Below are 25,989 nucleotides of genomic sequence, written 5' to 3' on the forward strand. Positions count from 1 at the left end.
TATCTTTAAGCTTTTCAGACTGCCTTGGTAGAATTTGCGTAAAAGGGGCACCTGGGTGGCTCAGGCAGTTAAGCATCTGACTCTTGATTTCAGCTCCGGTCATGATGTCACAGTTTGTGAGTTCAAGCCCTGTGTTGGGCTCTGTGCTGACAGCGTGGAGCCTGCTTGGGATTGTCTCCCTCTCTTTCTGTGCACCTCTGTCTCAAAATAATTTTTTTGTTGTTGTTATTTTTTAAAATGTTATTTAAAAACTATGTTACCACAGGCTAACATGTTACCTTTTTGTGGCCAGGCAGTTGACAATGAAAGGAAACAAAGGGTAAGGATCTCCAAGCACTTTTGAAGGGAGAAGGGTTCTTAGTGACCAGTGATCAGCAAATGTTATTTAGTGTCTTTATGTTATCTGAAGGTGAAGTGTCCAGACCATTGGGTACCAGGGAATTACTTTGGGGAAAGTATTTGGAGTTTGGATTTGATGCTGGCCTACTCTGCCTTCACATGCCAGTTGTACCTGCCCTACAATTTGGGCAAGCTGTTTTCACCTTTCCAAGCCTTTGTGTCCTTGCCCACACGTGGGGCTGATGCGACCTACCTTGCGGTCACGAAGGAGAAGGAGCGGCACTTGCTCATAGTGTGGTTTGGCATACAGCAAGTGTTTAGTAAACTTCAGGTCAGGGTAGAGATGTGTTACAAGAGACAAGCTGGTAAAAAATGGGTGGCTTTAAGTAAGGGAAACTTAACTGAGAGAGAATCTATTTGAAAAGAAAGGCATCCAAGAGTTGGAAATTCCTAAGGACTTCAGCCAGGTCTCCTCTTTTGGTCAAAAGGCTTCGAGCACAAAACAATAAGTTTGCCTTGCCAGGAGTACTGTGTGCAGTGCAGTCCATGCTCCCAAAGGGATCTGATGGATCTCATCAAGATCAGAAAAGGGGACCAAATCAGATCAAAGAGTAGGATTCTTTAATTCGAAAAAGCAAAGTCTGAAAAAGAGCACAATCAGAATTGATCAAATGATGAATGGCCTTAAGGAGGTAAACCCTGTTGTGTTCATCAATCATCACACATTTCAACAAAGGGCAATGTGAGTAGAACAAGTGTTGTGGTGACTGTGTTTAGGGCATGCATAAGGAGCGCTGTTGGAAACAGACATTTGAGAAGTGGTTTAGACAGGAAGTACGAGTGGATTTTTAGAGGTGAGAACTGCTTTGTACAGGGCAGGGCCATAAGTGGCTCCAGAAGAAATTGGGCTCTATCTACTCACCTTTAATGCTTGATGTCAGGGAGAGGTCCATATTCTCCTGGCACAACCTGGGCTAGAGACTCTGTTGGTTCCTGGGCCTGACTTTGGTGGATAGGGTCTGACCCCATGGTGCTGTTCCTAAATTCCTAAAGAGTATTAGGATTCAGTCAGCGATACTCAGTTTCAAAACTGACATACTACATATGGGAAAAAATATTCGTGGATAAGGTTGTTTGTTTGTTTTTTATAGTAGCAAGGATTTTTATTAAAGAGTAAGAAGGGTAGCCCCTTAAACCAAGATTTCAATCTTTTAGAAAACTAATTTCTCTCTCTCCCTACTTCTGTCAAAACCTCTAACAAATTGTGTTGACATGCCATTGGAAAGAGAGGACCAGACCTTCCTGAGCAGCCTCCCCTGTAAGGGGAAGGACTGAGTAACATGGTAGATGGAGCGCTCTGAGCCTGGATGGTCACTATGGGAATTACCTGTGGTTGCTTTCTGTTTCACGGAAAAACGGAAGGAAGAATACCTTCAGCATTAACTTTGACAACTCCGCCAGGTGACCACTCCCAAAGATGAAGTCTCAGGCCTACGAGGCCCACCCTGGACAGATGGTTGCCCCTCAAAATAGAAACCGAGCTGAGGGTTTAAAAATTTCATCAGCCGCCGTGGATGGCAGAATGGAGGGAGCTCATTTAGTTTGTGGGTACTCAAAAACCCCCAGAAACAAACAGTTCAGGAGAATACTGCCAGCAAAAGTGGGTAGATCCCAAATGACCACCTGTGAGTTTCTGTGGCAGTTTTCATATCTGAACCTACAACAGCCCTTTCAAGAAACGAATAGGATATTTGTTCTGGTTCTCCCTCTTTAACAGACATAGATAATGAGAGGCAGGACATTTGTGGAGTTAAGTGATAAGATGTCCAGGATCCCAACCTGAGGTACTTTTTACATCAAGCCAGATATAAGGTATGAAGTGTGTGAGTATGAAAGTAAGTTTTGGAGAAAAACCCGTAGCTGGTCATTAAAAGCATAGCATATTGGAACTATCTGAGCATCCCTTTTTCTTTTCGCCTGGCACCTGATTGGCCCACTTTCCCTACATCCAACACTGTGTCATAGTTGGAGAACGGAGCCAAGAGGATAGTGAGTGCTCTGCTCCGGGTATTACTTGGACTGAGCCGGCACTGTCCCTCTGCCAGGGCTGGACAGTCCCTATCCTGGAGAGCATTGAGTAGATTTTCCTCTCCCAGCACCAGCATCCATCCTGCAGGTGACTCCCTTCGTGGCTGAGACAGTCGACTCCAGGAGCAGGTGTCATGCACCAGAATTAAAGAGTCTGGCACAAAAGAAGCATCTGGCCATACTGGCATGGGCAACGCAGCTTGAAAGCCTCATCTAGCATTTGGGAATGTTGTCAAGGTTTGAAAACAGAATCTTCTGAATCTGTCTTATCTGCGAGTCTTTGTTGATGTTTGTATGATAAGCGTTACTTGAAATTAACTGAGGAGCTCTAACTTTCTTTGTGGGGTTTTTTTGTTTGTTTGCTTTCTTTGTGATTTCCGAGCAACTTAGGCTTGGACCTGTAACAGCTACCCGTCACCCTCAGCCTCTTTCATTGGTGTAAGGTGTTTGGGGGGAAAGCACAGAACTGGTTTGTCAGTACTACACACCCAACCAGATGGAGAGACAGACCCACGTCTTCTGACCCCATCTTTGTTCTCACCTTGGACTGTGCTCACCATGTACCTGTTCTCTCTCTCCACCCCTACTCCCACCCAAGTTACCGTGTCTTGCAAAGTCTGAGACACATATGTGAGAGTTTTGGAGATTGGTCCTAGAGCAACACATTTAATGTGATATCTACATGATGTGATTTTAACTTAAGAGTAAAGCAGGTCAGAATTACAGAAGTTTTTGAAAACGTGAGGTGTTTAAATTCATTTTCAATGGAGCGTGTAATCTGAGGGTGGCTTGTAGTGGAAGGTTTATATTTGCAAATGAAGAGAATTTATAGGAGGCGTATCAGAATACCAGGGTAAGTTTGCTGCTCCTGGCCGTGGTACAGGTACAGTGACAGTTACACCTGCAACCAGGCAGTAGCTACCTACCTGAGCAAACCTACAAACAAGGAAATCGTGGGGGAAACCCCCTGAGTAGAGTAGCCAATATTTTGTAGTAGTGACCTTTATTATTGATTTGTTTTTTTAAGGTGATACATGTTTAGGGAGACTGGGTGGCTAAGTCTGTTATGCATCTGACTTTTGGTTTCGGCTCAGGTCATGCTGTCACAGTTCCTGAGTTCAAGCCCCGTGTCGGGCTCTGTGCTGCTGGTGCAGAGCCTGCTTGGGGTTCTCTCTCTCCATCTCTCCCTCTCTCAAAATAAATAAACTTAAAAAAAAAAAAAAAGATAATACATGTTTATGGTTCCCCCGCAAAATCGAGCTATGAACTGTGAAAGGGTTCCATTCATCTCCATCCCTCAGCCACCCAGTTATCAGCCGGTGTATGGCATGTCCCTCCAGAAGTACCGTGTGCAGAATCAAGAGGTTACAGATTCCTTTTTCCTTATTTTTACATAAGTGATAGCATACTACACACAGTGCTGTGCCCCTTGGTTTTTCCACTTAGCCGCATATCTTAAGAGACTTTCTGTTTTGTTCTTAGTAATGACCTCACTGATTGCCGCTACAAACAACGTAATTAACTTCTTTGTATATAAAAAGCAAAGGCCTGTACTTGACACACCACTTGACTAAGCTTGATTTTTCTGACTTCCAGCCTATAAGCAAATTAGGCAGAAAAGGTCCTGCTCCATCTAGGCATTGGGAGGATGATGGGAAAGAAATCACAAGTCATAGCTTATGTCACAGAAACAGAAGTCTCTTAAAAATAAACAGGGGCACCTGGGTGGCTCAGTCAGTTAAGCCTCCGACTCTTGATTTTGGCTCAGGTCATGATCTTGCGGTTCATGAGTTTGAGGCCCACATCAGGCTCGATGCTGAAAGCACAGAACCTACTTGGGATTCTCTCTCCCCTCTCTCTGCCCTTCCCCTCCCTCTCTCAAAAATAAATAAACATGAAAAATAATAATAAACAAATACGTACAGACAACAGCAGCAACCACAAAGGGCCACCAAAGCCTGACAACATTTAACCAAGAGGCCAGCGTTTCAGCCCCTCTGAATGTGCCAGGAAGGCATCATTTCCTCAGTGATTATTTCTTGAGCACCAGTGGCATGCCAAGCCCAGCTGATGGGCCTCAGTGTATTGGAGAATGGCACATTATTGAAGTTCCAGCTGAAAAGCATACTCTTTAAGCAGAGAGGGTTTTGCAATACAGGCTTTAGAGAAAAAACTCTATTCAGATGACTAAAGTGATTTCAATTTGGCTTGCTTTCAAGAGGTAATCCTCGTAGGGCTCGGGTGAGCTGGGGTTTTATTTACGGTTTCTCTGATGGGACACAATGCTTCAACAACAGACTAATTTCTTAACTAGATTAATATTTCTTGCATTTATTTTCTTGAAGTCATGTTTATACTCTCCATTTAGCAAACCATTTTCACTTTCAAAAATGGTCAGAGAGGAAATTTTCATTTTAGTGTTCAAATGCCAGTCTTCAGGATGAATGGAATTTTCACCACACCATTCTGGCAGAAATCAGTAATCCACTTAAAATGCTTCAATGAAAAAAATAGGCATAGGTTGTTGGTGCTTCCTCCAGATGTCCTTACCTCTCCATTTCTGTGAACTGGAGGTTCATGTGGGGTAGAGGGAGGCAGGGATTAGGATGCCTGGAGCATACTATCTTATCTCAGGGGGCTCCATAAAAACCACCCCATTGGTCTAACATCGGAACTTGTGTAGGTCTCAGCTTCTAACCTGAGGCTTGGAGAAGGAAGAGGCATGTCCAGAGCACAGAGGCTCTTTAAGCTTATCACTGACACTTGTGTCATCTCAGTATGACAGTTTAACCTGCTTTTCAGGGCTTGTCTGGCTTTGCATCTGCTCTATCCTTAGAAACCCTAAAAGGAGGGAGAAGCAGGAGGGTCTATTCAGTGGTTTACTTGCCAGGTAAAGTAAGGGCAAAATTTAATTCCATTTTTCCTCCCCATAGTTTAGACCAATTGGCTCTATCATGTCAACTTTCAGACTTTAAGTTGAGTTGGTCACTGGAAGGTATCTGCTTATATCACCTGGTTGGAGCTTTATACAGCAAGACCGTGTCTGAGTCCTTGTTTATCGTTCCATTCTCTGTGGGTTTGGCCATAGATATCCTGCTTAGTCCTGATTTGCTGCCATATTTGCAGGCTGATGGCCCGACAGCTATTGTGTTTGTACAGGTCTATTGTCACAGTTATTAACATGACCCTCAAAGCATAGGTGGCTGTTGGTGTGTTGGTCACACTATTTTTATGTACAGAGGTAGCCCTTTTACTGTTGCTAGTGAATATTCTCTAGCTTTCGGTAAAGGAGAGGCCCCTAAGTCAGAGTGATAGCTCAGTTTCTCCTTTAACCCAACCTACTTTTTCAGAAGGTTATACCATGAAACCTATGAGCATTACACAGAAGAAACATTTAAGTTACTGTTACCTCGCCAAGCCCATAAAAATCATTTCCTTTGTGCTTGGAAGCTGAATGTCATCTAGGGAAACCACAGGAAAGCCAGCTGGGACAGATTTTGTTCAGGTTAGTGTGGCAGGCTAGATATTCCAAAAGTGACGATAGATGGCTTTTTTACTTTCATGTGCTTTATGTTGATGGTGGGAATTAAAAATTAAATATCATAAGGGTATGTTCTGCCTTTAATCACGAGCACAATCTGGTCTCTAAAGACCTCTTGTTACGAATGCTGCCCTCATTCCAAATCACATGTCACACATTTTGTGTGGTTTAGCAGCCACGGACACTGTCGTTTATGAACAGGTACCTATAAGGACAGCAAATTCCAGATGCTGCATTTCTTTAGCCTTGGGAGCATCGCTGATTCTCAGCTGATTGTCAGGTTGTCATTCTGGTGTGAGTGTCGACTGGGTGGTGATGTCGCTGTGGTTGATAATGCTTCCTGATGTTCTGTGATGAGAATGGAAGAACATCTCTGGGCCACCTCTGCCCTCCACCAGTGGCAGGCAGTGTGTGGTTCAGTGTGGTAGGCTGGTGAACAAGAGTGCACATAAATAACCTGCAGTTTTGTGTGGAGGATGTTCTGGTTTTGTTTGTGGTGGTGGTTGTGCTTGACTTGTTTCAGGAAACTTGCTTTTATAACACCCCAAGAGTTTGGGGTGGTTGATAACTTGTTTTAAAAAAAAATGGCAAGCCTGTTTCAAAGTCCAGTTAAACCAAACCGATATCTGCATTCTGTTGAGGTATTTGATACTTTCTGGCATAGGCATTGTGGATCATATGCTTTCTGTGTGTGTTTTCTGCTAGTGCCTGGATCAAAGTGGAACAGCTAAAGCCATACCATGCGCACAAGGAGGAAATGATAAAGATTAACAAGGGAAAACGGTTCCAGCAAGCTGTGGATGCCGTTGAAGAGTTCCTCCGGAGAGCCAAAGGGAAAGACCAGGTGAGAGACTGATTCTCGCTTTATGCCAACCTCAGACTGGTTGTTTTGGCATAGTAACTGACAGATTAACTGTTGCCCAAACCCAAAGCTCTATTCTTACGAAACGTCAGCGGAGAGAACACCACTTTGTTTCTAAGGTATCCTTGTTTTGCCAATCACCTTGAAACTCCATGCATGCGGCTGAGTTTTCTGAAATAGATTGCTGCTTTTAGGAAAGTCACTTGGACTCAGGAGAAAAATCTCAGCTTTTAAGTATTTTAAGCCATTTCTCTCTTCTTTTATATCCTAAAGATTAGGGCTTAGCTTCTAGGATATATCCACTGCCTGGGTGTAAATCCCACTTAGCTTTGGGACTATAGGCAAGTGATAACGATTTTTTTATCTGCTTCTCCAAATATCAATGGGAGCAATAGCAGAATCTATTTCGTAGGATAGTTGTGCGGATAGCCCATGTAAAGTGCTTCTCATAAGGTGTGGCTGGTGTAAATGGCAGTGGCTGCTTGGGTGGCTATCATGATTATTATTAAACTTTCAGACATCGTCCCACAATTCTGCTGATGACAAGAATCGGCGTAATTCCAGTGAGGAGAGAAGTAGGCCAAACTCAGGTGATGAGAAGCGGAAGCTTAGCCTGTCTGAAGGGAAGGTGAAGAAGAACATGGGAGAAGGAAAGAAGAGGGTGTCTTCAGGCTCTTCAGAGAGAGGCTCCAAGTCCCCTCTGAAAAGAGCCCAAGAGCAGAGTCCCCGGAAACGGGGTCGGCCCCCAAAGGATGAGAAGGTTTGTTTTATTTCTGCAGCTTCTGGGATTAGTGACTTCCTTCTGTCTGTGGCAGAGTTGAGCTCCACAGTGTGCCTCAGCTCACTGAGTGGACACAGAGACCCATGCTAAGCGCTGCCCTAAAGAATCCTGCAGACCAGGGGAGGGACACAGCCTGGATGCACAGGCATGAAATACGCGCAAAAGTCAGCGAAAGGTGTCGCATTCAACTAGGCAGTCAAGGCAGGAGAACAGTCCACCTCAGCCAGCCTGCAAGGGCTGGCACTGGACGGGGCTTAGGAAGAAAGAGGGGAAGTCATTCCAGAGACAAAGGGCATAGTCCACATGGGGCTTGATGTTGGTGTGGATATTCTCATTATAGGTAGGGGACAGGGGAGAGAGCAGAGAGATAAAAGTGGGTTGTCCCTGGATTGTGGAGGGCCTTGAGGTCTACTAAAGCAGTAGTTACTGTGATGGAATCAGGGGGCCATGAACGTGTCTGAGCTGGGTGTCAGTGTGGCAGCGTGCTCCAGGCTGTGTGTTAGCAGTGGTGGAGGCCAGAGAAGAAAGGCTAAAGCCGGTTGGAAAGTTAAACCCAGGTGTGCATTTATCGAGAGCTATCTTGATAGCAAATACTGGAAAGAACTGCCTGAGAGGCACTTAAGAGGAAGGGCTCATAAGATTTAGCAACCGGATACATAGGGTTGAGTGAGGAAAGGGAATGGGAAAGGATTTCGGGTGTTTGCCTGGGAAATGGTGATGCCATTCTCAAGAGCAGAAGAGTCAGGAGTAGGGCTGGCTCTTGGAGCAAGAGGACTTGGTTCTGTTTTGAGTGTGATGAATCAGAGATGATGCTGAGACCGTCGAGGAACCCTGGAGTAATGTCAGGATGGAACACAGATGTGGAAGGTGAATATGTAGGTGTGTATTGGTGAGGCCTGGTGGGATCTGTCTTCAAGGAAAGTAAGGAGAGAAGGACAGAAGTCTGCTTTGCAGTGAGATTGTCCATAGGTCAGAGTTGCGAGGGGTCGGAGGATCCTCATACTGAAGTGAAACAGAAATGATGTGCCTTCCACCTTCCTGAAAAGATTTGGGTCAAGTCTCGAAAGCCAAGGGAAGAGAATTCAAGATGGAGGAGGTAGTCTGTCAAAACACAGGGGAGGATTGTTAGAGCACAGTCGAGGGGACAAGAGCCAGATGTCTGGCAGAAACAGTTGGGTGATAAGGCCATGATGAAACACCAGACATCATCAGGTCAAGGCATGCAAATTCAGACACCAGCAAGACCAGACAGGTAATAGAAGGAAGCAAGGGGAGCTGGCAGAGGGTCCACATCCCCGATCTGCCTCCGTGCTGAGAGCATGAGGTGTGGCAGCTGGCGCTCTGGGGAGGTCATGCTCCATCCATGGGGTTCCAGCCAACTTTTGCCAAATTGTCTGCTTTTTCTCAAGAGAAGCTGAAAATACAGATTTTTATGTGAAACATTCCAGTTTTACATGTTACAAACCAGTTTAAAATTTTAAAATACATTTAGGTCCAAAGGAACATCTCGGGGCTAGACTGAGCCTGTGGGCTGCTACTCAGTGACCTCTGCATCACAGAGGGTGCTTCTTGCTGTCAAATAACCTGCGATTGAGAGTAGAGAGAGTGACTGGCAGTTGTGCCAGCCCTGGCTGACCGCGAGCACAGGGAACCACCAGCCAAAGGTGGAGAAGGTTTAGGAAGCTAGCTGTGGTGCATGAAGAACTTTTTAGGGGGTGTGATCTAATTTGGTCCAATTAGATTGATTTCCTGGGGATCCAGAGGAATCTGAACTGTCGGGTTTTATACTGTTCTCCGAATTCCTGTTTTCTGCTTTCTAAAGCTATGGAGCCTGCCAATTCCTGTGCTAGCCCTGGACAGAAACAGCTTCTCTTTGGATCAAGGGAAGTGTACAGGAGAGGTTAGGAGGAGGTCTCAGGCTGGCCTGGAGTCAGAGCTGTGACTCTAACTGGTGCCGCTGTGTGACCTTGGCCAGCTACCTTTGCTTTGCTTTCCTGGTCTGATCATGATACCCTTCCCCCCACTTTGTTATAAGAAGGAAACGAGCAAAAAAGAGCAGAGTACCTAGAGGAGTGTGTGCAGTGCACTCACATTTGGTCACCGGCTTTACCTTTGTCAGTGGCCCGTTGTACAGTGAAAGCATAGTGGTTTTAGCTGAACCAGAGGCCACCGCTGGCTTACTGCAGAGACTCTTCTCACGGGTTCCCAGGGAAGAACAGTTTGCCCTTGAGTCTGAATTATTAATCAGGGGTAGTAACACTGCTGCTGGCTGTTCTCCGAGCCAGGTCCTCAGCCAAGGGCTCTGCCTACTATTTACCTTTAGCAGAGTCCTTTCTGTAGCTTCCTTGCTTGGCCCAGCCTCTAGTAAAGGATTTGTCAGCTGGAGAGGAAGGAGCCATGGCTAGTGGTGCAGGGCAGACTCAGCTGTTTTAGTTGGGACTGTTGGTCTTAATCAAGCACCTTCAGGGATGTAGAGAAAATGGGCTTGGAATTTTGGTACATCTTCTGATCTAATAGGTCTTATAGTTTAAAAAAGAGCGTGTGTTGCTACACAATTGTCATTTGGCTGTCAGACTTCTTTCTGAAACAGCAGTAGCCTAGGCTGATAACTGGGCAAAGCCCTGGTTGTTGGCTCTTCTGAGCCGTAATCCCCTGCCCCATGAGGATTAGTGGAAAAGGCTGACCTTGACGGTGGAGGTGTCAGTTACTTGCACACAGGGGAAGGCTGGGTTCATGCCTAGACTCTGGCATGAGAGGTGTGCTCTCTCCTCTCTCAGGGGCTCTTATTTCTGAGTCCTGAGCCGAGAAGTAAAACTGCAGCTCTAGGCACACACGAGCCTGACAGAACCGTCAGTCCTGTGGCTCCTAAAATCCCTGAGTAGTGCAGAGAGTGATGATTTGGGAGTCGGGGCCTCTGGTTGGTGCCAGGTAGAGAGTCAGTGCGCTCCACCTCACCGTCCTTCTGAGGCCTGAGGCAGGTCACTGGAGCTGTATTGCCCCTACCCACAGGGGACAGACGTGGAACGTGTCCATCACGGCGGCACTTTCTTTGGACAGTATTGCACTAGGCCTCATTTTTCCCCAGAGCTCTTCATTCAGCAGATGTTGTGCAGCTCCAACACAGGCCAGGTGTCTAGAGATAAAGCAGCATGATAGTTAGACAAGGCCTCTCTCATGTTCACTTCTTCCACAGTGAACATCTTCTCTGCCAGACATGGCTCCCAGCGAGGGGTACAAGGTAAACAAAATTGGAAAAGGTCTTGCTTTCATAGAATTTACTCATAATCACATCAGCATCATATTCTAATGGGGGAAGACAGAGAGGTCAGGGAAAGCATCCCGATAAGGTGACACTTCAGCAGAAATCTAAAGTGAGCATGTGAGCCAAGCACATAACTGTTGGAAGGGCATTCCCAGTATTGCAAAGGCCCTGGGGCAGGCATATGCTTGGTGTGTTCGAGAATGGGTAGCAGGCCAAGGAGTTGCCAGTGAGTTGGAAAGTGGTGAGGGGGTAGAAAATAATAGGACACGAGGTCAGGGATTAGTGTGGAGTGGGGTTGTAAAACTTGTAGCGCCCCATGGTAATAAAGGTTTTAGCCTGACTGTGCGAGACCAGACGTCGGTTTTCAGCAGAGGAGTGACATGCTTCATTCTGGCTGCTATGTACAGTCTACAGTGCAGGGTTTCAGACCAGCAGCAGAGAGATCCATTTTGCTGTTGTCCAAGTGACAGATGATGGTGGCCTGAGCGTGGGTGTAAGCAGTGGGGCAGTAAGGAGGGGTTGCAGATCCCCAATTGTAAAGCCATAATCGTTGCCAAGAGATAAGAGGAAAGAGGAGGCAGGATCAAGAAGAAGTACAAAGATCTCAGCCTGATAGAACGGAGCTGCTTTTCTAAGATTGCGAAGACATTGTAAGGAGCTGCTTGGGCAGGAGATCCAGAGTTCAGCAGGCCAAGAATCCCATTAGATACCAAGTAGAAATGTCAGGGGGCCACTGTGGCCGGAAGATCACACATGTGGAAAGTGAGCGTGAGGTAAACTCAGTGGTGGAAAGGATGAGAGCACAGCAGGTGTGAAGCTGAAGCAGCACCTCTGCCCAGGATGAGTGTGGGCCAGACTGTTGGTTGAGGGGGCGCACCGCATTCCACTGGGTCCTGCCCTTGCATCAGCCTGGGGAAGGAGTGGAACTCTTGGCCCCCAGTTGCCCTGGGTTTGAAGTCTGGCTTTGTCATTTAGTAGCTAAAACGTTGGGCACATTTCCTCATCAGCACCGTGTGGTTTTCTCAGTCTTTTCGAGATGCAGTGGATTCCCTCTAAAGCTGGTGCTGTTTTCTGAATGTTCGTTACTGGCCGTAAGGAAATCTTACCTGTGACTTGCTGATAACACTGCACACCATAGTTGAGTTTTCCAGTGATATCTGTCCTCGTGAAACTTGGGCACAAGAAGATATTTTGTTATCTCAACAGAGAAGAAAGGCTCACTCCCTGTCGATGGGAACTTGGCTGGTTCCCTGCAATGGACAGTCAGAACCGTGCCTGGGGACTGACGCTGAGACCATGGAGCTGGGTAGGGGTTTAGTTTAAGGTGGCATGTGACTAAAGGAAGCAGATCAGTGAAGAAGTGCTTCCTGATTTGGGGCAGGAAGACATCTACTGAGGTCGCCACAGTGTCTTGACCATCTGCCTTTCCCTCCGTAGGATCTCACCATCCCTGAGTCTAGTACCGTGAAGGGGGTGATGGCTGGACCGATGGCCGCGTTTAAATGGCAGCCAACTGTGAGCGAGGTAACACCCCCCCCACCCCCACCCCCACCCCACCCCACCCCACCCCACCCCACCCCACCCCCCGCCCACAGGCCAAGTTAAGCCTGGCCTCCAAGCTAGTTTCCTGACCTGTGTGAGGCACTTGTCCTTTCCCCCTTTTTTAAATGGCCAGACGGTTCCGAGGTGTATGATGGGGAAATTGCAAGTCTCCACCCTCAGGGGTGCTCACTGTCAGGTTTGATGCAACTTCTTCCAGACCCTTTAGTACACTCCCCCAACTCAGCCATCATTTATAGAATTACAGACCCACATGGGGTTTTTATTGTTGGAAATAGGGTTGGTTTTCACAAATGTGAGATTGGCCCACAAATTTTTTTCACTTGATGCTTTATAGACAATCTTTCACTGCAACTCTGCTATTCAGTAGCTGCACATTGTTTCATCCTTGGAAAGGATGCCCTCATCTCCTGTTGAGCCTAATTGTGAAAAAGCCCTTGAAAGGCCTGCACTCATTGCCACTGTGTTTCTGTTTATATTGATCCTCCGTGAGACGAGACACTCGAGGGGCTGGCACCAGACACAAGTAGGCTGAAACCCTAAAATTGGAAGAGTCCTGAGAATTGATTTGGCCCTGTCTGCTGGGTTATCCAAAGGGACTGGTGAATGCTGTTTTAAAAATAGCATTGTGCCTCTTAAATATTTTCCTGCAGTGTTACTGGAATAATTTGTATACCATCCTGACAGAATTGTTTCTCCTTTTCCACTTGTAGTCAGTTTCCCTCTAGCTGAAACAGGGGTCCTTTGTAAAAAGGCTTTGACCAACAGTGGGAAGGTGCTTCCAGGCCATCGTATAGTCGAGACCAGTTCCCGAAGGGGTTTCAGCCAGAGAAGAGTCAAGTTACCAGGCAGTTAACCATGCAAGGTGATCTCTGGTGGGAAATAACTTGTTTTATTTCATCATTTTCTGGTTTTAGCCTGTGAAAGATGCAGACCCTCATTTCCATCATTTCCTGCTCAGCCAAACTGAGAAGGTAAGTTGACCTTTGACATTCTTGATCCTTGGTCAGGGGCTGGCCTGAGGGGACAATGTGGCTCCACGGCTCCCTACTAATCTGAAAAGTCAAGCTCTGCCTGTACCACTGCCCAGAGCAACGAGTTAAAAAGTCACATAGAGGGGCGCCTGGGTGGCGCAGTCGGTTAAGCGTCCGACTTCAGCCAGGTCACGATCTCGCGGTCCGTGAGTTCGAGCCCCGCGTCAGGCTCTGGGCTGATGGCTCGGAGCCTGGAGCCTGTTTGCGATTCTGTGTCTCCCTCTCTCTGCCCCTCCCCCGTTCATGCTTTGTCTCTCTCTGTCCCAAAAATAAATAAAAAACGTTGAAAAAAAAAAATAAAATAAAAAAAAAAAAAGTCACATAGAGACTCACTCATGAATTAGGTGTTATTAAAATTAAAAGTAAACCAAAAAATAAAAAAAAGCACTTAAGACTCAGCAGCTGTGTGGTTGAGACATTTGTGGTTACCTTCAGAGTCTAGGGCAGAAGCCAGACCTCATGAGCTGTCAGCACCCGTCAGGTAGCCCACACTGTTGGGTGGGCACATTCTCAGGTTTAACTGGGGAGACCATCTCTCTGGACCATTGGGTTGTGGAGGGAAAGCTTCCCAGAGTATCTGCAAGGCCATGAGTTAGGCTGAGTCTTGATGGGACCTGATAGGCTACGGCTTTGGAGATGGACAGATGTGGGTTCCAAGCCTAGTTACACTGGCTAGCTTTGTAATTCTGGGCACATGACTTAATACATCTGATCCTTAATGTCATCAGCAGCAAAAGCACCTTGCAGAGTTGTGTAGATAATTGAGTGAGGTAGTGTGTGTTCACTTTCTAATGTGTTACTTGGAAATCAGTAAAGTCGAACAGCAAATAAGTTTTCAGTGTTAATGCCACATTTTAGGCCAAACTTCTTAAGCAATTTATAACGAAGACCAGTTAAGCATTCGGTTTAATAAATGGTTTTTTTCCCTCGTTTATTAGCCAGCTGTCTGTTACCAAGCAATCACAAAGAAGTTGAAAATATGTGAAGAGGTACGTAGGTTCCATATTACCCTATTTTTTTCTTCCACTGGGGCCCTTGCCGTGGGCAGACTGACCTGATGATTTGTGCTTTCTTTCCCTAGGAAACCGGGTCCACCTCCATCCAGGCAGCAGACAGCACAGCCGTGAATGGCAGCATCACACCCACAGACAAAAAGTAAGACCTTTGATGAAAACGCTTCTTATGATTCTAGTTCTGTTAGGGAGTTGGGGATGACTCTTTAAGGGGGCTCTTTAAGGGTTGTATCCCAGCCATTGCTGGGACTGAGTGGAAAGAGGGAGAAGGTTGTAACTTTTAATGACATTGTTTTGCCTGAGGGTAATTTTACCTGCGGTAGACCCTGGTCCTATAAATATACAATGGGGTTGGCTTCATAGCTCACTGGTGGCTCTTCGAGTAGGAAGAACACTCAGTTTGGTGGTTCTCAGACTTTCTTGTGCCTCAGAATCACCTGGAAGGCTGCGTGTAAAGCGCCAGTTGCTAGGGCCCCTCGCCCCTGGGTTTCTCAGTCACTATGTCTGGAGTAGAGCTCAAGAATTTGTGTCTTAGACGCCTTCCTGGGTATGCTGCCGCTGCCAGTCAAGAGGCCACACTTTGAGAACCACTGGCTCAGTAGAACAGTGATGAAAACCCAGAAATTGGCTGTGGTGGAGGCAAGTGGGGGGTGAGAGGTGAAGATGTTTGGAGTAAAGCCCATTGTCCTGCCTTTCCCAGCTCTCCCTGCCGTCGCCACCTGGTCCTTCTTGTGCACCTGTCAGCACCTCTCTGCCCTGCCTGGGCAGGTACGAGAGCCTTGACTGTGGTCCCCAGAGCTTAGCTTGTGCCCACACACACCCCTGCCCTTACTCTGATGGTGTTTGTGGTCATGGTGATGAAAGTGCCAAGACGGACCACTCCCTTGAGCAAGATGGCCCAGTCTGAAGCTGCCGTCTGTATCTCCCATGCGGTTCTTTCTCAGACAAAAACAGTACATCTTTTACTTGATTTATGAGTTTTCATGCTGACAACATGCTTGATCCTACTGTTTATTTTGGGTGAACGTCCCTGGGTGGGTGGAGTGGAGAAGACACAGGCATGTTATGTGCTAATGAAAGGGGAGGTGGGTATCACCCACTGATTTCAGGAGGACTGTTGATTTTTTTACGAAAAGACAAGGACAGGGCTGAGGACAGAGTCCAGTGCTTCCACCTAACGCCTTTGTTGCCCTGTTAGCCAGACCCTTTCTTGACACGAAGATAAGCCAGCTACAAGGTGAAGCAGCTATGTGGTCTGCTGGGTGTCCTCAAATGCCAAGAAAAGGAAAGAGAATTAGTCTGCCATGGTTTAGAATCCTAGGGGAAACTGGCACTACTCAGACAACTGTGAATGACAAAAGATCTCCTGGTTTTGAGCTTTGGCTGAAGCTTAGTGGGCGAGGGTGCCATTCGGTGAGGAAGGTGGTAGATTCTGTTTTCATCATTGGATTCAGGCTGGGGGAGCATGGGAGAATCTGTATCCCAGCAAGGATGAGGGGACCCTTTCAGTACAAGAGCCAGTTTGCAGAGGTGGCTGTGGATGTGACCCCAGGAGACCGAGAATACTAAAAGGCTAATAGGGTTCTCGCTGCGGCAGCACATGGACTAGCATTGGAACGATACAGAGAAGGTTAGCACGGCCCTTGCGCAAGGATGACAGGCAAATCCGTGAAGCTTCCATATTTTTAAAAAAATAAAATTAAAAAAAAAAATAAAAGGGTAACTCAGATCAAGTGAGGTGGAGAAGCTGTGGAGAGAAACCCAAGCCAAAAACCAGCACACCAAGGAATAAGAAATGAAGAAAGAGGCATTGGTTAGCCATATCACATACAAGGAGTGAAGTGCAAGAACCAGAAAGAGACCGTGGGGTAAGATAAAATCACCTGTAAAAGCAGTAGAAATGGCAGTAGTAGCCAACAGCCCCCGAGTTCTCTGGGTTGCACAAAGGAGCAGGCTACCGGGCGTGAAAGTGAACAGGCATGCTGTCCACCTGAACTTTACTCCCCAAAGATGAGGATGGGCCTACAATTACAAGGGTGTGGTGGAGAACTGTGGACGGGCCAGTGGAAAGCCGTGACGGGGTCAGGAGAAGGCAGGCGTAGGAAGAATTCGTGCTCTGGAAAAGATTGGCTCCAAAGGAAGCTTTGAAGAGGGTCAAGACCCGTCTCTGCTGGTAGCGGGAAGAACACAAGTGTAGTGTCAGAAGTAGAGCTGGACAGGGAGACGAAGACCGATCCTGATTCCTACAGTTGAAGAAGTTTGCTGATCCTGAGCACATCACTCCAGTCACTTGTCATGGATGCTGATGTGTTTTAAAGTGGCATCTGAAAGCCAGGCATTTGAAGGGGTCGATCAGGAAGCTGTTGCAAGAGCCGAAGACAGAAGCCTGCTTTCTTGCTCTAACGGAATTAAAAGCTCAGGCCGTCTATCACAGCAGTAAGGAAACAATTTGGGAGACTTGCCCTAAACCATATGAGAGGCACACCTCTTTCTGTGGCAGGCAAAGGTCTAGAAAAGCCCATTTCAGTTGAGGGACACTTTTAAACAATGGCAGGGTAAGAAAAGGCACAACATACACACACTGCTTCCGGCTCTGCTGTGGTGCTGCCAGCCGCTGAGTGGTTTCTGGTGACCACGGTCCCACTCCACCCTGAACCGATCAGTGTCTCTCTTTTTCAGGATAGGATTTTTGGGCCTTGGGCTCATGGGAAGTGGCATCGTCTCCAACTTGCTAAAAATGGGTCACACAGTAACCGTCTGGAACCGGACTGCAGAGAAAGTAAGCATTCGTGGTGGTGCTTGTCAGGCGGGGTGGGACAAACCCTTGACCCTTGGAGTTGGAGTAACTAGTAACTGAGGATAGGAATCTTCCTATTGTCTCCGCTCAGCATTTTGCATGTGTAGAGTAGCCAAGTATAGAGCCAAGCTCTATAGTTCAGGCAAGTAAAGATGGAGGTACAGAAGCTTAGGATGTTATTTATAAAAGGATATAAGCTTAGGATGCTGTTTATAAAAAGTAAACACTTAAAAACATACAGGCCTATAAAAAGAAGTGAAATTCTCCCTTCCTTGCCATTAGCTGAGGTAGCTCACATCAGGTGTTTGTATCCTTTTGTTCATGCACGTGCAAATACATGTGTGTTAGTAGTTCATTGATACCGAATGTGTGGAGATAGATTTATTTCTTCCTTTTGCATGGCTGCACTGTATTCTGTCATTGGGATTGTATTAACAGCACCTTGCAGTAGAGCATTCTGCAGTGATGGAGATGTCCAGGATTTGTCCAGTGTGACACCCACTAGTCACATGTGGCTCTTCAGCACTTGAATCAATGGCTAGTACGACTTAAGAATTGAAATTTTAATTTTACATCACTTAAATGTAATAGTCTCCCATGGCTAACGGCAACCAAAGTGGGCAGGACAGGTTTAGAAGTTCTTAACCTAGGGTGGTGGTCCATCACTTCAAGGGTCTGTGCATCCCCTGAAATGGAACCCCAGGTCTGAATGTGCACCTCTGCACTGGAGAGAAGCCATGGCTTCTCCCATCAAGTTCTTATCCAAGAAAAGGTGAAGAACAGTAGTCTGAGTACAAGAAACTAAAGCCCTGTACTCACCAGGAACACAGGAAGAGACTGAAGAAGGACCAGCCTGTTGGGAGCCTGCGTGGCTGAACATGTGCTTACAAAGTGACTGGATGAGCACCCCATGTGCAGCTAGGTGCAGCTGTGGTAGGAGAGTGGTTGCTGAAGGAGGTGGCAGGCCTAATGGATTAGAATTAACAGAAATGTTCTTGGCAAGGTAAAAAAAAAAAAAAAAAAAAAAAAAAAATCACTCTAATGAAACAAATGCCTTTTCAAGGATAAAAGGAACTGGTTGGAGATTCAAAGGGTCTGTGGGGGAAAGGGCACTGAAGGCCCTGAAAGCCTTACTGAAGGATTTGGGCTTCAGCTGCTGGGCATTGGGTAGGGGCTGTGGGGACCTAAGTCAGGAGGGTGATCAGGTCCCATCGGCAGTATTGGTTGTGATTTGAGGCAAGGGTAACCAGGAAATGTAGATGCACAGTTGTAGAAGTTGGGAGAGTCAGGGTTTTCCTTATAAGTGCCTTCCCCTTTGATAGAAGTGCCTCTTGCCATCCTGTATTTTGATTGGAAAACCTAAATGTTATGTAAACATGGCCATTCTTTCCAGATTAATTTATGGGAAAGCAGTAGAGCATAGCAGTTAGGAATCTGGTGTGGAATCAGACAGACCTAAATCCAAGTTACAGCCATCCTGCTCACCTTCTTTAGCAACGCTGTTTATCTCCCTAAGTCTCAGAGTTGTCATCTGTGCAAAAGATTAAATGAGATGATGTAAAGTACTCAGCACCATGCTTGGCACAACTTAAGTAGTAAATGTCATCTTTAAAAACTTGTCTAATTCTTTGGGGTGACTGAGTCGGTTAAGCATCTGGCTCTCTTGGCTCAGGTCATAATCTCATGGTTTGTGAGTTTGGCTCCCACATTGGGCTCTGCACTGATAGCGCAGAGCCTACTTGGGATTCTCTCTCTCCTTCTCTCCCTGCCCCTCCCCAGCTCACATGGGCGGTCTCCGTCTCTCAAATAAATAAACATTTTTAGAAAGCCATCTAATTTTTGACCATCCCTGTAGAATTGTTTTAAACTATCTTGGCAAAAAAAAAAAAAAAAAAAAAAAAAAAAAAAAAAATTACTCTCTGGTTCTTCTGGAATAGCTAATGGAAAACATATTTTCAGAAAAGAAAGTAATGAGATCTCTCTCAAGCAAAGTTTAAAACATAAAGCGATATACTAAAAGGCTGAGTTGTTGTGTACCGTGATAAAGAAGCACACCCATCAGGTAGGCTGGACATGGACAGCTGGGGCTTCATCTGATAGAGGTGGCTCTGTACGAATCAGTGAGATAGGAGAAAGGTCAGTCAGTAAGTTCTGTTCAGGACGACTGATTGCAAGTTTGGGGAAATGCTACTCTCACCTCCTACCACGTACTAAAATAAATTGAAAATAGACTAAAGTGTACATCAACCAAACGTGCTTATAGCAAATATGATACACACAATAGCTTACAAAAGAAACAATAAACGAAGATATTAAATTTAAAAGGTTCAGTAATTGGAGCACCTGCCTGGCTCAGTTGGTGGAGCCTATGACTCTTGATCTCATCTTCATGAGTTCAAGCCCCACATTGGGCATGGAGCCTACCTAAAAAATTTTTTATGAAATTAAAAAATATGTAAAAGGTTCAATAATCAAGAATAATCAAAATACATATCAAACAAAAAGTTACTGGGTTTGGCTGGTTAAATCATCAAGTAGGGCAGAGTTTTTATGTATTTACGGATGCTTGTTTGTTGTTTTTAAATGATGTACTCAGTGCTGGTGATGTGATACCTTGCCAGTGATCATTGTAAATTAACATGGCTCCACTGGAAAGCCATTTGTCTATGTGTATTAAGAACTTGAACACCATTTGGAACCTGTTTATTCTACTTTCGGGGACCTAGATTCAAAACATAAAGGAAAAGAATTGTACATAAAGATATTAGTTGGAGTCACTTTTTTTTTTAAGTTTGTTTATTTTGAAAGAGAGAGAACGAGCAGGGGAGAGAGGGAAAGAGAATCCCAGGCAGGCTCCATACTTGCCACTGAGCCCAATCCAGGGCTCAGTCTCACAATGGTGAAATCATGACCTGAGCTAAAATCAAAAATCGAATGCTTGATCAATTGAGCCACACAGGCGCCCCTGGAGTCATTTATAATTAAAAGCAGGTTTGATAGTGAACTTCGGGAGAGCCATTAGGTAAATTCAGGTGTGTCTCAACGGGATATTCTGCAGCCATCCATTATAAACAATAATTAAGAAAGACTGTAATGTGGATAAATGTAAATCACACATGATATTAAAAGTTGGTTACAAAATAGGTTCATGTTATTCTAATTACTTCTTTAAATGATTTTGGAAAAGGAAAAAACTGAAATATTGATAATGTTTTGTTATGAGGTGGGTAATTTTAATTCTCAAGGAAGAAAAGTTAAAGCTTTTAGACACCCAGGAACATCTCGGTAAGGAATGGCAGCCTCCCAGCCCCAGACCTGCTTCCCCAGCACGGTGTGGGTAGCCCAGGACACTGGGCAGGTTTTGCCACAGCCAAGACAGCCACAGAGGGTTGCGGACAGGTGCTATTTACATCCTGTTCTTCAAACAGGAAACCTTTAGCAGACACTTGTTTTGTGCCTACTATGAAGTAGAACTTCGTTCTAGGCACCAGTTATGCAAAAATATGAGACGGTCCTTAAGGGGCCCAATCTACTTCCTTCAAAAAGCTGGACCACCAACTCTGGTGTCCCCAGCTCCTAGCCTCAGCCTCTTCCCTTGAGAGGCCAGCCAGGAGGACTGGGCAGGGTGTCTCTGGCCTGGTTGTTGTATTGGTTGTGCACTGCCTGTAGCTCACATTAGGATCTGTGACTTTTGCAGTGTGATTTGTTCATCCAGGAGGGGGCCCGCCTAGGAAGAACCCCCGCTGAAGTCGTTTCAACTTGTGACATCACCTTCGCCTGCGTGTCAGATCCCAAGGCAGCCAAGGACGTAAGGATCTCCTCTTCTCCCATCATGTTGTGGCCAGGAAAACTGTCTGGCCTCCCTCTCCCCCACCCTATCTCCCCTGCCCATGAGTGAGTGTCTATAGCATGTGGGGGAGTTGAATTTCCCATCTGGGGCCATCCCCCATTGTGAAAAATATTTTTGTAAATTGAATACGGACTTCCTTTGATTCAGAACAAAGAATAAAAATGAGGGTCCCTGAGATCTGTGCTGACGAGCCCTGTGTATTCGTATTGCGTCCATGTGCCCAGATCCTCTGTTTAGCTGTGGCTCTATTTGTATGTTTTCACATTTCAAGTACAGGAGTCATCTTGTTAAACTGGTGACTAGTTTAATCCGGGTAAATCCAATGAAACCCAAGAAAATACTGAGGTTATCATTTAAATGGGAGGTTTTTAATAAAAAGGAACACATCAACCCTTTTACAAGATTGTTAGGAACGTACTAGAGGTATTTTTCATTCCTACGCTTATTTCACTTGCTTTCCCCCTTTTCAGCCTCAATATTTAGTTCCTAATCAGTAAGTGAGCCAAAAAAGCCACAGAATTCTAACCTGAGGTCTAAGGGGCTCCTGGGCATCTAGCCAAGAGCCTGGGCTATTGCTTCTCCCTTGTGTCTCCACAGCTGGTGCTGGGCCCCAGTGGTGTACTGCAAGGGATCCGCCCTGGGAAGTGCTATGTGGACATGTCAACAGTGGATGCTGACACAGTCACTGAGCTGGCCCAGGTAGCAGCCTCGTTTGTGGTGGCCTTCCAACATCCTTGTGGTTGGAGCCCAAGACTCTAACTGATCACTCCTGTGTGGGCAACTTGGTTACTCTAAAGACAAAAGCAGGGAGAGAAAGAAAGGCCTGTAGCCTTGGGACTAGGTTGTCTTCGCTCTTTACTTTCAAAGCCACAGCTAGTCTGAATAGCCATGAGAGGAGAGGTGTTGCCCAGCTGGGATGGGCATTAGGTCCCAGAGCTGTGAGACCCACAGTGAGAAGCATTCCAGGCAGCTGGCAGGACCTTTTTGGTTTAAGCAGCTATCCACATTTGATCCTAGCAGTATTCTTTCCACTAAGCTGCTGGGCCACGTGGTGACTTCTGGCCCCTCTGTGCCCTGAGGGTGGCTGAAGTCAGAGAAGGGAAGTGTCTGGAGGAGGTATGGTCGGCCAAGCCATGAGCATGGTCATGTTTGGTCCTTGTAAGAAATTGCAAGTAAATGGGAGCAGGTGGGGAGACCTCAGCTTAGCTGCATGCTTCGTATGATTCAGGCATCTGTCTAGGGCCTAGGTGTGGAGGGCCAGGTGTTCCCTCTTGAAACCCCAGTGAGGTGCAAGGCCTTCAGAAGCTATGACTTTCCTTTCCAGGTGATTGTGTCCAGGGGGGGCCGCTTTCTGGAAGCCCCGGTCTCAGGGAATCAGCAGCTGTCTAATGACGGGATGTTGGTGATCTTAGCAGCAGGAGACAGGGGCTTGTATGAGGACTGCAGCAGCTGCTTCCAGGCAATGGGGAAGACCTCCTTCTTTCTAGGTAACATGCCTGCCCACCCGTCGGGCCACTGCAGGCCCGGAGGCTGGGTGGGCCACATCCCCTCTAGACTGCACTGATGACAGCGTCACTCCCGCACGGCCTCTCTGCCTGGGGCCCCCGTGGGAAGGTTTCCTTTGACTTGCACAGTCAGTGCCTGGAAGGAGGAAGAGCCCGAAGGGTCAGAGCCAGTTCTGTCAGGGGCAGGTGAATGGGGCCTCCCCTGGGTGTAGAGGTGGGTCCGAGCAGGGATGAGGGTGGGCAGAAAGTCCCTGCCCTCAGATTCTTGAGAAGTGACCGTCATTCTCTACCCTGGCCAGGTGAGGTTGGCAACGCAGCCAAGATGATGCTGATCGTGAACATGGTCCAGGGAAGCTTCATGGCCACCATCGCTGAGGGCTTGACCCTGGCCCAAGTGACAGGCCAGTCCCAGCAGACACTCTTGGACATCCTCAATCAGGGACAGTTGGCCAGCATCTTCCTGGACCAGAAGTGCCAAAGTGAGTTGCCTTTGGCCTCTCTTGCATTTTAGTTCTGATAGGAGCTGAGAAACCGAGTCAGGCAGCTCTCACAGAGGAGTCTCTTCTTCAAGGGCTCATTGGGTGTGAAAGACGCACTCTCTTCATTCATTCCATGCCCTTGGTCACAGGGGGTCCAGAGACCTGGCAGGTGGGATTTGGGGGTACTGGTTGGGAACTTGTCTCTTCAGTGTCTTCAAAGGGAGGAAATGCCAGGTGTTGAGGCCTGACAGTACTACGGATAGCTTCTTAGTTAGAGTTTATTCAATTTGCCTGATAAGTGGCTTTCCTTCCTCAGATATCCTGCAAGGAAACTTTAAGCCTGATTTCTACCTGAAGTACATCCAGAAGGATCTCCGCTTAGCCATTGCCCTGGGTGATGCGGTCAACCATCCTACTCCTATGGCAGCTGCAGCCAACGAGGTACCTGCCAGAGGCGAAGCACAACCCTGGCCATCTTCCTTTTGTCTTTACTATTCGCTACCCACCCCACCCCACCCCCCGCCCATCTTTATTTTGCTTTGTGTCTCATCTCTTGGGGTGGAATCTCAGGTCATTGTTTCTAGACAGGAGCATGTAAAACTGTACACTTCCTTCTTAGCCATGCCTACTTCCCATGTGATTTCTTCGACCTGTGGATTATTCAAAAGTGTATCATATAATTGGAGTTGTCCTACATATCTAATGATTATTGATTACTAATATGTCTCTGTTGTGGTTAAAAAACACATCCTGTATGATTTTTGGTTCTTTAAATTTATTCAGACTTGTTTTGTGGACCAGCAGATGGTCTGTCTTTGGGTGTGCTGTGTGCACTTAAGAGGACTATGTCCTGCAGATACCAGTTAGGTTGAGGTTGGTAGTTTTTTCGGATCACATTTACTGGCCTTTTTCTCTGGTTCTTTTTTTTATATATTTTTTTTTTTTATTTAATTTTTTTTTTTCAACGTTTTTTATTTATTTTTGGGACAGAGAGACACAGAGCATGAACGGGGGAGGGGCAGAGAGAGAGGGAGACACAGAATTGGAAACAGGCTCCAGGCTCCGAGCTGTCAGCACAGAGCCCGACGCGGGGCTCGAACTCACAGACGCGAGATCGTGACCTGGCTGAAGTCGGCCGCTTAACCGACTGCGCCACCCAGGCGCCCCTCTCTGGTTCTTTCAGTTGCTGAAAGATCTTAAAATCTCTAACTGTGATTGTGGGATTGTCTGTTTTTCCCTTTGATTTTGTCTATTATCTTTGAAACTCCTGTAATTTTGAAACTCTTAGCATTTATGATGGCCACATCTTCCTTATGAGTTTGCCCTTCTGTTTTTATAAAATGTCGCTTTCTGGTCTTTGTCTTGAAGCCTATTGCCCAGTTTTACTATAGGTGCTATTGTTTTTATATTTTTTTTCATATTTATTTATTTTTGAGAGAGAGAGAGAGAGAGAGCGCGCGCGCGCCAGGGGAGGGGCAGAGAGAGAGGGAGACAGAATCCCAAGCAGGCTCCACTCTGTCAGCGCAGAGCCCAATGTGAGCCTTAAACTCACGAATCATTAAATATGACCTGAGCTGAAATCAAGAGTCAAACGCTTAACCAAACTGAGCCACCCAGGTGCCCCATTGTACATTTTTTTCCATTCATTTGCTTTCAGTTTGTGTTTTTATACTGTATCTTTTGTATACAGTCTGTCATTGGAGCTTGGATTTTTTTTTTTTTTTTAATTTTTTTTTCAACGTTTTTTATTTATTTTTGGGACAGAGAGAGACAGAGCATGAACGGGGGAGGGGCAGAGAGAGAGGGAGACACAGAATCGGAAACAGGCTCCAGGCTCCGAGCCATCAGCCCAGAGCCCGACGCGGGGCTCGAACTCACGGACCGCGAGATCGTGACCTGGTTGAAGTCGGACGCTTAACCGACTGCGCCACCCAGGCGCCCCTGGAGCTTGGATTTTTACCCATTCTGAAAGATTCTGCCTATTAATTGGGGTGTTTGGTCATTTACATTTTTTTGAATGACAACTTTATTAAGCACCTACACATGCACTTTTTGAAAAGCTGTTTGGAAGTGTAGCCTTAAAAAAGCTGAGCACTATTTCTTTACTGTAGAGCTACAATAAAAAACTACATTTGTAGCGCGCCAGGTAGTTCAGTTGGTTAAGCATCTGACTTGGCTCAGGTCATGATCTCCCACTTTGTGAGTTCAAGCCCCACGTTGGTCTCTCTGCTGACAGCTCAGATCCTGCTCCGGATTCTCTGTCTCCCTCTCTCTCTGCCCCTTCCCCAAGCACATGTGCTCTCTCAAAAATAAACAAACATTTAAAAAAACAAAAAACAAAACTCTACATTTTGTGTAAAACACATAAATTCATTTATTTTAGAAGCTGTATCTTCCAAGTGCTAAAAAAAGGATATGCATCACTCAAGTTAAATAGAAGTCTCCAGTGGCTTGTTCCAGCGAAGAAGTAAAGAAACACGGTTCTGGGGCGCCTGGGTGGCTCAGTCGGTTGAGCGTCTGACTTCAGCTCAGGTCATGATCTCACGGTCTGTGAGTTCAAGCCCCGTGTCAGGCTCTGTGCCGACAGCTCGGAGCCTGGAGCCTGCTTCCCATTCTGTGTCTCCCTCTCTCTCTGCCCCTCCCCCACTCATGCTCTGTTTCTCTCTCTCTCTCTCTGTCTCTCTGTCTCTCTGTCAAAAATAAATAAACATTTAAAAAAAGGAAAAAAGAAACACGGTTCTGCTCTTTTCAGACCTACCTTTTCATAATCTGTAATCTTCTGTCCCTGAATTCTGTGTTTTCTGCCTGAACATGCCAGAGTACTTACTTCACTTTTTCAGGTTGCAGTACAATTTCGGGTTACTCATGTTTGTTTTAT

The 25,989-nt window shown here is 46.3% G+C and overlaps 1 protein-coding gene and 1 non-coding gene across 3 annotated transcripts in view; both read left to right on the top strand.

The window, feature by feature from the left end:
* The window catches only part of GLYR1 (glyoxylate reductase 1 homolog), a 35,153-nt gene that overhangs the window by 4,837 nt on the left and 4,327 nt on the right, over positions 1-25,989 (top strand). Inside the window, exons 4-15 of one of the 2 annotated variants that reach the window (XM_058710711.1) lie at positions 6,674-6,812; positions 7,348-7,590; positions 12,311-12,397; positions 13,351-13,407; positions 14,406-14,456; positions 14,549-14,622; positions 17,160-17,259; positions 20,975-21,085; positions 21,725-21,826; positions 22,452-22,614; positions 22,932-23,111; positions 23,428-23,552. In XM_058710711.1, the coding sequence (XP_058566694.1) occupies positions 6,674-6,812; positions 7,348-7,590; positions 12,311-12,397; positions 13,351-13,407; positions 14,406-14,456; positions 14,549-14,622; positions 17,160-17,259; positions 20,975-21,085; positions 21,725-21,826; positions 22,452-22,614; positions 22,932-23,111; positions 23,428-23,552 (1,432 nt within the window). The remainder of the gene's footprint in view (positions 1-6,673; positions 6,813-7,347; positions 7,591-12,310; positions 12,398-13,350; positions 13,408-14,405; positions 14,457-14,548; positions 14,623-17,159; positions 17,260-20,974; positions 21,086-21,724; positions 21,827-22,451; positions 22,615-22,931; positions 23,112-23,427; positions 23,553-25,989) is intronic. The other variant, XM_058710713.1, reaches the window with a different exon arrangement.
* On the top strand, positions 16,062-16,168 carry LOC131501749 (U6 spliceosomal RNA). The gene has a single exon (XR_009256878.1). It is a non-coding gene; the product is annotated as a U6 spliceosomal RNA (small nuclear RNA).

The sequence above is a fragment of the Neofelis nebulosa genome, chromosome 18, assembly GCF_028018385.1.
Source record: "Neofelis nebulosa isolate mNeoNeb1 chromosome 18, mNeoNeb1.pri, whole genome shotgun sequence".
Taxonomy (NCBI): Eukaryota; Metazoa; Chordata; class Mammalia; order Carnivora; family Felidae; genus Neofelis; species Neofelis nebulosa.